Source organism: Capsicum annuum, chromosome 9 (genome assembly GCF_002878395.1).
Source record: "Capsicum annuum cultivar UCD-10X-F1 chromosome 9, UCD10Xv1.1, whole genome shotgun sequence".
NCBI lineage: Eukaryota > Viridiplantae > Streptophyta > Magnoliopsida > Solanales > Solanaceae > Capsicum > Capsicum annuum.
Window position 1 is genome coordinate 88,476,886 of NC_061119.1, and position 12,379 is coordinate 88,489,264.

A 12,379-nucleotide genomic window follows, 5' to 3' on the forward strand; every position below is an offset into this window, starting at 1 on the left:
CTTAAGATTATACCAACCATTTGTGTATCTATCTATCTCTTTACTTTTATTGTAATCTTGTATTGTTTCCTCTTGTTTAGTGCAAGCCATATGGGGCATTATTGTTGTTGTTGTTTATCCTATTGTTGTTTCATCTTGTTATCCTCATTATTAGTTTGTTGCCTCACTGAAATAGGTGTCAATACACCTTGATATCATATTGTATCCATTGTTATTGTTCAACCCGAGACTAGGCCTCATATGGGGGTTCTCAGGTTTGGCTCTTTAGTGGACTATTTTTGTGCATTTCTTGTGTTTTCCAAGTTCTTAGTGTATCATGGTAGAGGTGTGGGAATTACTGCACTTTAAGGAGGAGTAATGCCTAGAAGTTATGGACATCAACAATAATCATTTTAATAAATTGTAGTTTTTGGTGTTCTTCACCCCCTTCATAAATTGTTAAACATAAAGAGAGCATTAGATCTTTAAAGGTGAATGGAAAAAGGTGAAGCATTGTTAGTCTTGAAATACTTACCATCATTCACCAACTAGTCAATCATATCTCACCCACTTTCCAACAACTTTCCATGATTCAAGGGCCCTTGTCTTGAGGAAATAGTACAAGTCAAGTCAAGACTTTTATTTGAAAATTTGAAAAGAGTTTCAAGACTTGTAGTTTCCCCCCATTGACCAAAGTTCACCATTTCAAATTGTAAAGTTATCAAGACTTCTAATTGGAAAATAAAATTTGTTTAGAATCGAGGCCAATCATGGACAGCCATTCATGCGATAAATTTTAAGCTTAAATTTTGATCTTCTAGTTTCAATTTGTTGTTCTTTAGTCTCATTTGTTGATTCCATTGCTAACTTACAAGCTAGTACTAGATCGTAAGTTAGTTTTGAAACCATTCTTCGTGTTGACTTTCCTTTATGTGTCTTAATTCTTTTGAGTCATTGTAATACGTCCTTGTATGTTTTCCTTACTCTTTGGAGTCATTGTAAACATTGGATTCACCTCTCAATACCTCTCAGAGTACAAGTAAGCTTACAATACTTGTGAGATTAAGTGTGATGGATCTGAGAGATAAGAAATAAAAAGAGAGAGTGAGGATATTATAGTACAACTAACGTGTTTTTTCTTTTGTATATAACTTCGTAGCGATAATGGAAACCATTTTGGCCCACGTTGATGCTATTTCTCGATACATGGCTAGGGCGAATGCGGGTCTTGAAAAATTAGGCTGGATATGTCTACTATACTTGAGAGGTTGGATTGAGTGAAGAGTCAAAGGAACTCTCGTGTTTCTACTCCCAAAACTTTACCTCAACGATCAATCCTCCAAGACCACCACCAAATGACCTAGACATAATCCAAGCCACTGAATGTCCTCAAACTCGAGACCTAAATAAGTCACTTCCCCTTCAATTCGATCAAGTACAATAAGAAGTTCTTGGAGTCCAATTTCCTTCCATCCATGCCCTACAACCAAAGCTCCACCTTACCAAATCATTTCTCTCAATTAAAACTCCACTTCACCAAAATCGATATATCTATGTAGAGGAGTATGGTAGAAAGAAACATGAAAGACATGGAGTCTACAGTGATAATTATATGATGTAAGAGAAGTTGAGGGGAAGAAGTAGAGATCCATAATGAAAATGCCACCAAGAAAAGAGGTGGGATATGTTTTGGATGAGATTTAAGACAACACTCAAGATAGAGAGAAAGCCGAGGTTTAAAATAAAGATGTTGGCCGAGACTTGTGTTGTTGAGCTCTCGGATTCCTTCATATTTTTTAGCGCTATTTTTTGCCATCTCATGTTTTTGCAAACTGTTTTGTGCCATGTCATGTTTTGTGGGCTGTTTTGAGTTATTCTTTTTGAAGTGGTCCTTGAACGAGGTAAAGCCATGAATTTATGAAAAAATCCTCTCAAGATGGAGAGAATGATACAAGAATAATCACGGCTATGGACTTATGAGAGTGAGTTTTGGACCCAAGACTTGGTGTGTGTAATTGAAGTGTAAAAGATGGCCAAAACACACCAAAATTAGCCCACTTATTACACTTAATAGGAGCCTCACCCTTAGGGGGGTATTATATATATTTTAGTCTTCCATTTTGTAATAGCTATATAAGGAACATGTTACGAATTCTCTAATTAGGTTTTTAGAATGTTGTAAGTCATAAGACGAAAAAGAACACAAGTCCTCACTCCTTTGAGGCACCAAACCGAAAGTAGGTCAAGAACTAGTGTGAAATCACTAGTTATTGTGTTATGCTTGGAAACATCGATCCTTGAGAGGTGGAATCCAATATTGTGTCACGTAAGAGATAGGTCTTTGTTCTGTGTGGTTTTAAGGGTCCAAGACCGGAATAAGCTTTTGGGTTCTTATACCAACCATTGGTCTATCTATCTATCCCTTTACTTTTATTGTAATCTTGTATTATTTCCTCTAGTTTAGTGTAAGCCGTGTGGGGCATTGTTGTTTTTTTTGTTCATCTTATTTTTGTTTCATCTTGTTATCCTCCTTTTTACTTTGTTGTCTCATTGAAATAGGTGTCAATACACCTTGATATTAAGTTGTTTCCATTGTTGTTGTTCAACCCGAGACTAGGTCTCATTTGGGGGTTCTCGGGTTTGGTTCTTTAGTGGACTATTTTTGTGCATTTCTTGTGTTTTCTAAGTTGTTAGTGTATCATAGTGGATGTGTGGGAATTACTACACTTTAAGAAAGAGTAATGCTGAGAAGTTACGGACATCCATAATAATCATTTTAATAATTTATTTATATACCCCCTTGGATGTCCGTTGAAAGATAATTTGACTCATTAAAATCTTACTAAGAAAAAACTATATGGAAAAAAAATCTAGTGAAGGCAAAAGAGTACGTATATATTCTTATACGTATTGTCTGCTGCCTTGTTAAAACCTTGTCAGGAAAACCAATTGAAACAAAACCTAGGCCAAAAAAAAGAGTGTAGTGCATACTTTACACTTCCTATGCAAACATCATTTCATTTTCTGGAGATGGCGTATCCCAATCTTGAATACCAGTTTCTCAAATATTGAGGTTGGTAATGATTCAGTGAAAAATTCTGTCGAATTATTCAGAAAATAAATTTGTTGAACATCCATTTCACCTTTCTTCTCAAGATCATGAGTGAAAAATAATTTTGGTGAAATATGTTTTGTTCTATCTCCTTTAATGTAACCTTCCTTCAACTGAGCTATACATGCAGTATTGTCTTCATACAATGTAGTTGGAATATCATTATTCAAAGACAATCCACACATTTTCTGAATATGTTGAGTTATTGATCTCAACCAAACACACTACTGGATCGCTTCATGAATGATAATGATTTATGCAAGATTTCAGGAAGATGCAACTAATGTTTGCTTCATTGAACAACATGATATAACTGTACCACTATATGTAAATAAATAATCGGTCTGACCAAACCTTATGTGAACACTGCATCCGCATAACCAATCATTTCTAATTTGGATTCATTAGAGTAAAATAATTTCAAGTTAATGGTTCCCTGAAGATATCTGAAAATAGACTTAACATCATTTCAGTGCCTTTTTAATGGGAAAGAGCTAAATCTTGCAAATAAACTTACTGTAAAAACATTCAATTGAGTATTATTGGCAAGATACATTAGTGCGCCGATTACACTAAGATATGGATTTTCATCACCAAGAAGCTCTTTATCGTTTTCTTGAGGTCAAAATGGATCTTTGTTTATATCAAGTGACCTCACAACCATTGGGTTACTGAATGGATGTGATTTATTCATGCAAAATCTCTTTAAAATCTTATCAATGTAGGTTGATTAATGGACAAAAATTTCATTTGTCAAATGATCAATCTATAGGATGAGAAAAAAATTGTCTTTCCCAGCTTTTTTATTTCAAATTCTTTCTTCAAATAGTCAAAAAATTTTAAAAGCTCTTTAGGAGTGCCAATGAACGTACACAACTATTATAGCAAATTCAGATTCAGACCTTCATATCAAAACACAAAGACCAATAGGGTCATTTTTGCATCCTTATTTTATCAAATATTTCCTAAAATTATTGTTCCGCATCCGCCCGGATTTTTTCAATCCATATAAGGATTTTGAAGCTTTATTGAGCAAATTTCTTTTGAACATTTATGTGTAGACACTTTGAAGGCTTTTGAGTTTTTTATAAAAATATCATTGTCGAATGTGCCATATAAATAGGTTGTGATGACATCCACCAGGCATATATCAAGTTTTTCATGAATTACCAGATTTATTATATATCTGAAAGTAATTTCATCCATTACATGAGAATATGTCTCTATATAGTCAATGTCAGTCCTTTGTGAAAAATCCTGTGCCACAAGCCATGCTTTATATCTTATATCTTTAATATTTTCATTTTGTTTTCACACAAAAAATTATTTGTACTCCACTGGCTTAACACTTTCAAGTGTTTGCACTATTGGTTAAAAAATTTCACGTTTTTCAAGTAAAGTCAATTCCGCTTGAATTGCATCCTTCCATTTTGTCCATTCATTTCTCTCTTTACATTCATTGATAGATTTTAATTCCAAATCCTCATCTTGTTACATCATTTCAATAGCAATATTATAAGTAAAAATATTGTCAACCATAATATTATTTTGATTTCACCTGTTTCTCCTCGAGACATAATTTATTGAGATTTATTTATTCTTATTAGTTTTAGGTGCTTTAACCTCCTCAATGGTCTTATTATTTGTTAGATCTTGAGGCTCTTTTTGAGAAATTTCCACCATATCGCCATTATTTTGATTATTTATTTATTTTCTTTTTTGAGGATTCGTATCCTTAGAATCAATTGGTCCACCACATTTCAAATGTTGCTTAAACTCATTTGCATTAATCTCTTGTCGTATCGGGATATAGACTCAAACTAGAGCATTTGCAGCTAGAATATAGGATTTTGTAACCCTTAGAAGGTTAGTAAATGCATCTGGGAAGTGATTTGCAATATTTTGCAAGTAAATAAACTTTTGAAACTCTTTCTCACATTGATTTATTTGAGGATCTAAATGAGATAGTGATAATGCATTCCGATTTATCTCATGTTTCAACCCATTTATGTTCTTCCCCTAATGTTGGGTAAATCTTCTATCATAAGTTTTAAATATTTTATAATGGAAGGAGATTCATACCCAATATATGTATCTCCAACCTTCTTTCAGGTCCCATGTTTTTGTATTGTAGAGGAGCAATTGGAACATATACCGCACACCTAAAAATTCTAAGATGGAAAATTTGTGGTTCTCGACTAAAAATCAATTGTAATGAGGAGAATTCATAATAACTACTTGGCCTTATATGCAGAAATGCTGCTACATGCAAAATAGAATGCCCCCATATTGAAATAAGAAGATTTATCCTCATTAACATTGGTCTAGCTATCAATTGAAAATGCTTGATCAATGAATATACTACACCATTTTGAGCGTGAATATGAGCAATCAGATGTTCAACTTTTATTTCAGTGGACATACAATAATCATTAAAGGATTGAGATGTAAACTCACCAGCATTATCAAGACGAATAGTCTTTATTGCATAATCTGAAAATTATGCTCTTGACCTTATTATTTGAACCAACAATCTCGCAAAAGCCATATGGTGAGTTGATAATAAGTACACATGTTACCATTTTGTAGATACATCTATTAAGACCGTACAATATTTGAAAGGTCCACAAGAAGGGTGAATTGGTCGACATATATCACCCTATATATGTTTGCACTATTGGTTCAAAAACTTCATGTTTTTCAAGTTAAGTCAATTCCGCTTGAATTGCATTCTTCCGTTTTGTTTAGTCATTTCTGTCTCTACATTCATTGATAGATTTTGATTCCAAATCCTCATCTTTTTACATTATTTCAATAGTAAGATTATAAGCAAAAATATTGTCAACCACAATATTATTTCGATTTCACCTATTTCTCGTTGAGACATAACTTATTGAGATTTCTTCATTCTTATTAGTTTCAGGTTCTTTAACCTCCTCAATGTTCTTATCATTTGTTAGATCTTGAGGCTTTTTTCTAAGAAATTACCACCATATCGCGATTATTTTGATTATTTTGAGGATTCTTATTCTTGGAATCAATTGGTCCACCACGTTTCAAACATTGCTTAAAATAATTTTCATTAATCACTTGTCCTATCATGGTATACACTGAACTAGAGCATTTGCAGCTAGAATATAAGATTTGATAACCCTTGAAAGGTTAGTAAATGCATCCAGCAACTGATTTTCAACATTTTACAAGTAAATAAATTTTTAAAACTCTTGCTCACATTGATTTGTTTTAGGATCTAAATGATATAGTGATAATGCATTTTGATTTATCACATGTTTCAACTCACTTATGTTCTCCCCCTAATGTTGAGTATAGTGATTCATCAAAATATTAATCAGTAAATCTTATCGTAAATAAATCTCCTGTCATAAGTTTTAAATATTTTATAATGGAAGGAGATTCATACCAAATATATATATTCCCAACCTTCTTTGGGGTCCCATGTTTGTGATTGTGGAGGAGCAATTGAAACACATACCGCACGTCCAAAAATCTAGGATGGAAAGTGTTTGGTTCTCTACTAAAAATCAATTGTAATGGGGAGAATTCATGATAATTGATTGGCCTTATACACACAAGTATTGTTGCATGCAAAATAAAATGCCCCCATATTGAAATAAAATTTCTTGTCCTCATTAACATTGGTCTAGCTATCAATTGAAGATGCTTGATCAATGATTATACTACACCATTTTGAGTGTGAACATGAGCAATCGTATGTTCAACTTTTATCTCAGTGGACATACAATAATCATTAAAGGACTGAGATGTAAACTCACCAGCATTATCAAGACGAATAGTCTTTATTGTATAATCTAAAAATTATACTCTTAACCTTATTATTTAAACCAACAATCTCGCAAAAGTCATATTGTGGGTTAATAATAAGCATACATGTTACCATCTTGTAGATGCATCTATCAAGACCATATAATATTTGAAAGGTCCACATGAAGGGTAAATTGGTAGACATATATCACCCTGTATATGTTCCATAAATGCAGGAGATTCAATCCCAATATTAACTAATGATGGTTTAATAATTAAATTTCCTTAAGAACAAATAGCACAAGATAGTTCCTTGGATTGACGAATATTTTGATTCTTTAAAGTATGTCCATGTGAATTCTCAATCATTCTACGCATCATATTAAAATTGAGACTGTCCAATCGATCATGACAAATGATAAAATCATTAGAACCTGTAAACCTTCTATTTACTACGTCATGTGATTCAACCATACAAATATTTGTATGGTACAATCCAGAAGAAAGGGCGGGTATTTTTTCATGCACAAACTTTTTCCCTGCCTTTATTGTAGTAAAATAAAAGTATTTAACCTTTTTTTCATTTGCGGTCTCAATATAATAGCCATTTTGGCGAATAACCTTTAAACTTAATAAGTTTTTTTGAGACTTACTACAATATAATGCATTATCAATGGTCAATATTGTTCTCCCAGATAGTAATAAGTCCGGTTTTTCAGACCTCTCAATTAAATTTGTACTACCGAATATTTTGTTAACATAGGCCTTCTTCATAACCATATTAGAGAAATATTTCCTTTCTCTTCATATAGTGTGAGTTGTAGCACTATCAAGAAGGCGCATATCTCCATTACTCATCTTGGATCCAATTGAAGATTGCATTTTTTTTATTATCTTCACAAAATAAAAATACATGCTAAGAAATGTAAAATATCACAATCTTACGATAAAACTTAAATTCTTTTTTGTTCTCGAAAAATAAAAACAACATAATGAAAAAACATGATAACTAAAAAAAACTACATAAATAGAATAACAGAATTTATTTTTCCAATAAATTGATCATGATTTATTTTTTATCTCCAAAGAAGCCTTTAACTTTTAAATGAGTAATACCATCAAGGACATAAAAATCATCATCTTTCAAAACCAAGTTTATCTTAACATTGTCATCATATTTTTGTGAAGGTCCTGCCTCATCATTATTTTTGAAAGTCAAGTATGACTCCATTCGGGCATTAGAAGGGGTCCTACCTTTATTTCTCTTTCTTTTGAAAAGATCTTGATAAAGCCTAGCAAAATACTTAGGCGTCTGACATTCATTTTTCCAATAGATTGTCATGCCACAACAATGACAATTGACTCTTGAAGGATTATTTTGAGGACCAATTTGGTTCTCCCTTTTTTGGTTACCATCACCACGATGGTTATTATATCGTCCCTTTAATTGTCACACCCACACATATTATTATAATCCTGATCTTGCTGTCTTTTAGACTGCTCATGTGCTTATATCCCATTTGCTTTCGATAATGGAGCAGCTTCAGTGGGAAGAGCTTCATGATTTTTCATCAAAAGGATATTATGTTGCTCAACCACAAAAAGGAATAAGAGCAGTTCAAAATACTTCTGAAAGTCCTTTTCACGATATTTTTGTTGCAATATCACATTTGAAGCATGAAAAGTAGTAAGTATTTTTTCCATTATGTCCTCTTCATTTATAGTTTTCCCACATAGTTTTTATTGAGAAAAAAATTCCGAATACAACATAATTATATTCAACAACTATTTTAAAATCTTAAAATCATAAGTGCATCCACTTATAATGAATTTTAGATAGTACCGTGGCCTTTAGGTGGTCATACCCTCCCTTCAAATTAGTCCACAATTCAGGTGGATCTTTTTTTGTCAGTTATTCAATCTTCAGTCCTTCATCCAGATGATGACGGGAGAAAATTATAGCCTTGATGTTGTCCTGACTCGACGCTATGATATCGGGGGTAATAGTAGAACTAAGACCCTTAATAGCTAGATAAATTTCAATATTAAAAATCCATGACAAGTAATTTTTTTAGGAGATGTCAAATGCCACAAACTCAAGTTTTGACAAATTCGACATGATGAAAACTATTGAAAAAATATTAAATTAGATAAACATATAACAAACATAACATTAAAATAGTCACTTTGTTTCCACAAATAAGTAACATTTTCTACAAGAACAATAATGTTTAATATATAAAAGAAAATAATACGTTACAAATAATGACTTTTTTTTAATTATTATTATTATTTTGTAAAACAGTAACTTGAAAATGTGACATGAACTAGTGAGGCACATAAGGTTGGAATTTTAAAATGTTATCACATAAGTAATGTTGTTGTAATTTCAGAAAGATTCCAACCATAGGTTAAAAAAAATTGTTTGCTAAAAACAAATAACTTTAACACCCAATATTTACTAGACTCTAGCAGACGGAAAGAAAAAAAATCTTAATATACCTGAAAGAAAATAAAAGCAAAACTAAAGTCAAAAATATCAATGTAAAGAATAATAATAACAATATAAAACAATATAAGATAAGTTTCGTCTTTCAAGTGTCTAAAACGACTTCCTCAAGAAATCTATTTAATGTATTACATGAAAGAACTTCAAGAGGTGTCATAAATAAACATGACATTAACTCATCAAAAGGTGAGGAAGAATATGGGGGAGTAGATGATAAATGAGGAGGTAGTGGAGGTGTGTAAATTACTACACTTATAGAAGAAGTAGTGTCTAGACGTTATGGACATCCACAATAATTATTTTAATAATTTATTTACAATACTTACTTTTCACGAAATTTTAAAATAATATATCCTAATTTATGTTGCATTTATAGAATTTTGAATCAATCAAAAATTCTTTGTGTCTCCAAATAATTTAAATTATTAATGATTGCAATTTATAATACTTTTACGAAACTTTTAAATATATAATATATTAAAAATAAAAATAAAATAATTAAATTAAAATAAAAATATTTAAAATTATAAAAATTGCCTCGACTAGAAGTAGGCAGTTGAAAACAGGTATGACAACCGTCAGCTAACTGCTTCAACTGCATGCTCTACAACCGTCAGCTAACCGCTTCAACTGCATGCTCTTTCAAATATTTTAATTTGATTATTATTGTGATTTATATTACTTTTCACGAATATTTCAAATTATATATTTCAAATTTATGTTGCACTAATAGATTTTGAGTCAATAATTTTTTTGTGTCTCTAAATAATTTTAAATTATTAATTATGGAAATTATACTACTTTTGACTTAATTTTAAAATATATAACAGATTAAAAATAAAAATAAATAATTAAATTAAAAAATAAAATATGAAATTATAAAAATATCCTCAACGAGAAGCAGACAGCTGAAAGCAGGCACAGCAACCATCAGCTGCCTGCTTTAGTTCTGTGCTCACTCATAATTTTATATAGTAGTAATATATTTAAAAACAAAAAAAAGATTAATTGCTTTAACTAATTAATTAATAGTATGCTAATCTGATGAAACTTCTCATATTATGTAATTTCTCTTTTCATTCATATTTTTGTCATTTACAAAGCACAATGACGAATGTTACTTTTCATACGATATAATATATATGGAGTAATAAAAACAAAATCCAATTGCTGCAATGTGTGCATGCATGTGAAATCAATTTAGCTACTGGAAACCTGCAAGACTTCTGGTAGTTGTTGACCTCGAATTACCGGCATAATTTTATTTCTCCATAGCTCTTGAAACAAACTAGCATCTCCATATGTTTTTTCAACTTGAACAACTGCTAAATAATCTGTTAAACGGTATATATCCATGACCATGGTAAATTTAATAATTTGACCTTTGATCTCGATTCCCCATTCCTTCATCCTCTTTACTTTAAAATTTTCATCCTTGTTTGCCAATTCCTCCACTTTCTGTATTATTTTCTCCGGCGATCCTTCAACCACTGTCTTTTCCACTGGGTTAAAAGATTCATTGAATAATGCGGAAAGGTTCAATCCAGAAGAGAATGAAATTAAATCGAATGCATTCAGTGATGTTTTCTTCATATGAGAATCACCTTCAACATCTTCCAGGCGCTCCTTGTTCGTGTGATCAAATATTTCTTCAACTTCAAAGAATTTAACACGTTTGAGACATTTCTTGAACCAAGGGTCTTTGATGATCTCATCGATTGTAACTCTTGTCATGGGATTAGTGTCTAATAGACAAGATAAAAATCGTTTGAGATCGGAAGAAATCCATTTAGGACATCGAAACTCACCTTTGTAGATTTTTTTATACATGACCATTAGATTTGGGTCATTGAATGGCAAGTAACCGGCATTTAAAACAAAAAGAATTATCCCACATGACCAAATATCCACTTTTTCTCCATCATATCCTTTCTTAGTTAGAATCTCTGGCGCTACGTATGCTGGCGTTCCACAAAGCGTGTGCAATAGTCCATCTTGTTGTACTTGTTCAGTCAAGGCACTAAGCCCGAAATCTGATACTTTAAGATCACCATTTTCATCAACAAGGAGATTTTCTGGCTTTAGATCACGATGGTACACCCCACGAGAATGACAATATCGAACGACTGAGATGAGTTGTTGAAAATACTTACGACTGAGATCTTCGCTGAACCGACCCTTGGAAATTTTGCCGAATAATTCTCCTCCTTTGACAAACTCCATGATGAAATAGATCTTCGTTTTTGTGGCCAGAACTTCAAAAAGCTTCACAATATTGGGGTGGTATAGTCGACGCATTATGGAGATTTCTCGTTTGATGTTTGTCATCAAGGTCGTGTTTACAATTCTCTTCTTGTTAATAACTTTCACTGCAACACTTTGGCCATTTTGTATCTCTCTCGCATGGTAAACTTTGGCAAATGCACCACAACCAAGTAATTTTCCTAGCTCATATTTACCAAATAAGCTACTGCTCTCACAAGAGGCCATTGCCTTGGAATATTGTTCGATCTCAGGCGTCGGTCAAGATTAATCGATGCCTTTGGATCGAACTAGATAGTATGTGAATATTTCTTTGAATGATGTCGGTGAACAAGTAAAAGGAGGAGCAGGAAGCTCGAAAATAGCAAATGGGAATGGTTACCTATTTATTTGTTGATGTTGTAGAAACGCTTCAATCACAAAGGTATACCACGAATTTAGCGGCTTTGTTTGGTATATATAATCTAGGGGGGCCTTTCATTTTTAACATTTTATTGTTTAAATAAGTAAATGATTAATTATATCCACACAACTCCCACTTATCTCTTTTTCACTCCTTTGCTTACTAGTGGATGAGAATTTTGTTATATTTTTTTACTATTTCTTTAAGTCAAACAGATGGAAAGTTTTCATTTTCAATTTATTTATACATGCGCGTCATTGTTTCATCCATTTTTAACTTTGGACAAAATCACTTATACCCCCAATTTTGTTTAAAAAAGAGAAAATCGTCA

General features: G+C 32.1%; 1 protein-coding gene across 1 annotated transcript; it reads right to left on the bottom strand.

The window, feature by feature from the left end:
- Nucleotides 1-10,254: 10,254 nt before the first annotated feature.
- LOC107842645 (CBL-interacting serine/threonine-protein kinase 11) lies at nucleotides 10,255-12,083 on the bottom strand. Its single transcript, XM_016686601.2, has one exon. It carries the CDS (start codon nucleotides 11,871-11,873, stop codon nucleotides 10,584-10,586), a length of 1,290 nt encoding a protein of 429 aa, XP_016542087.2. The 5' UTR covers nucleotides 11,874-12,083; the 3' UTR covers nucleotides 10,255-10,583.
- Between the last annotated feature and the right edge of the window lie 296 nt (nucleotides 12,084-12,379).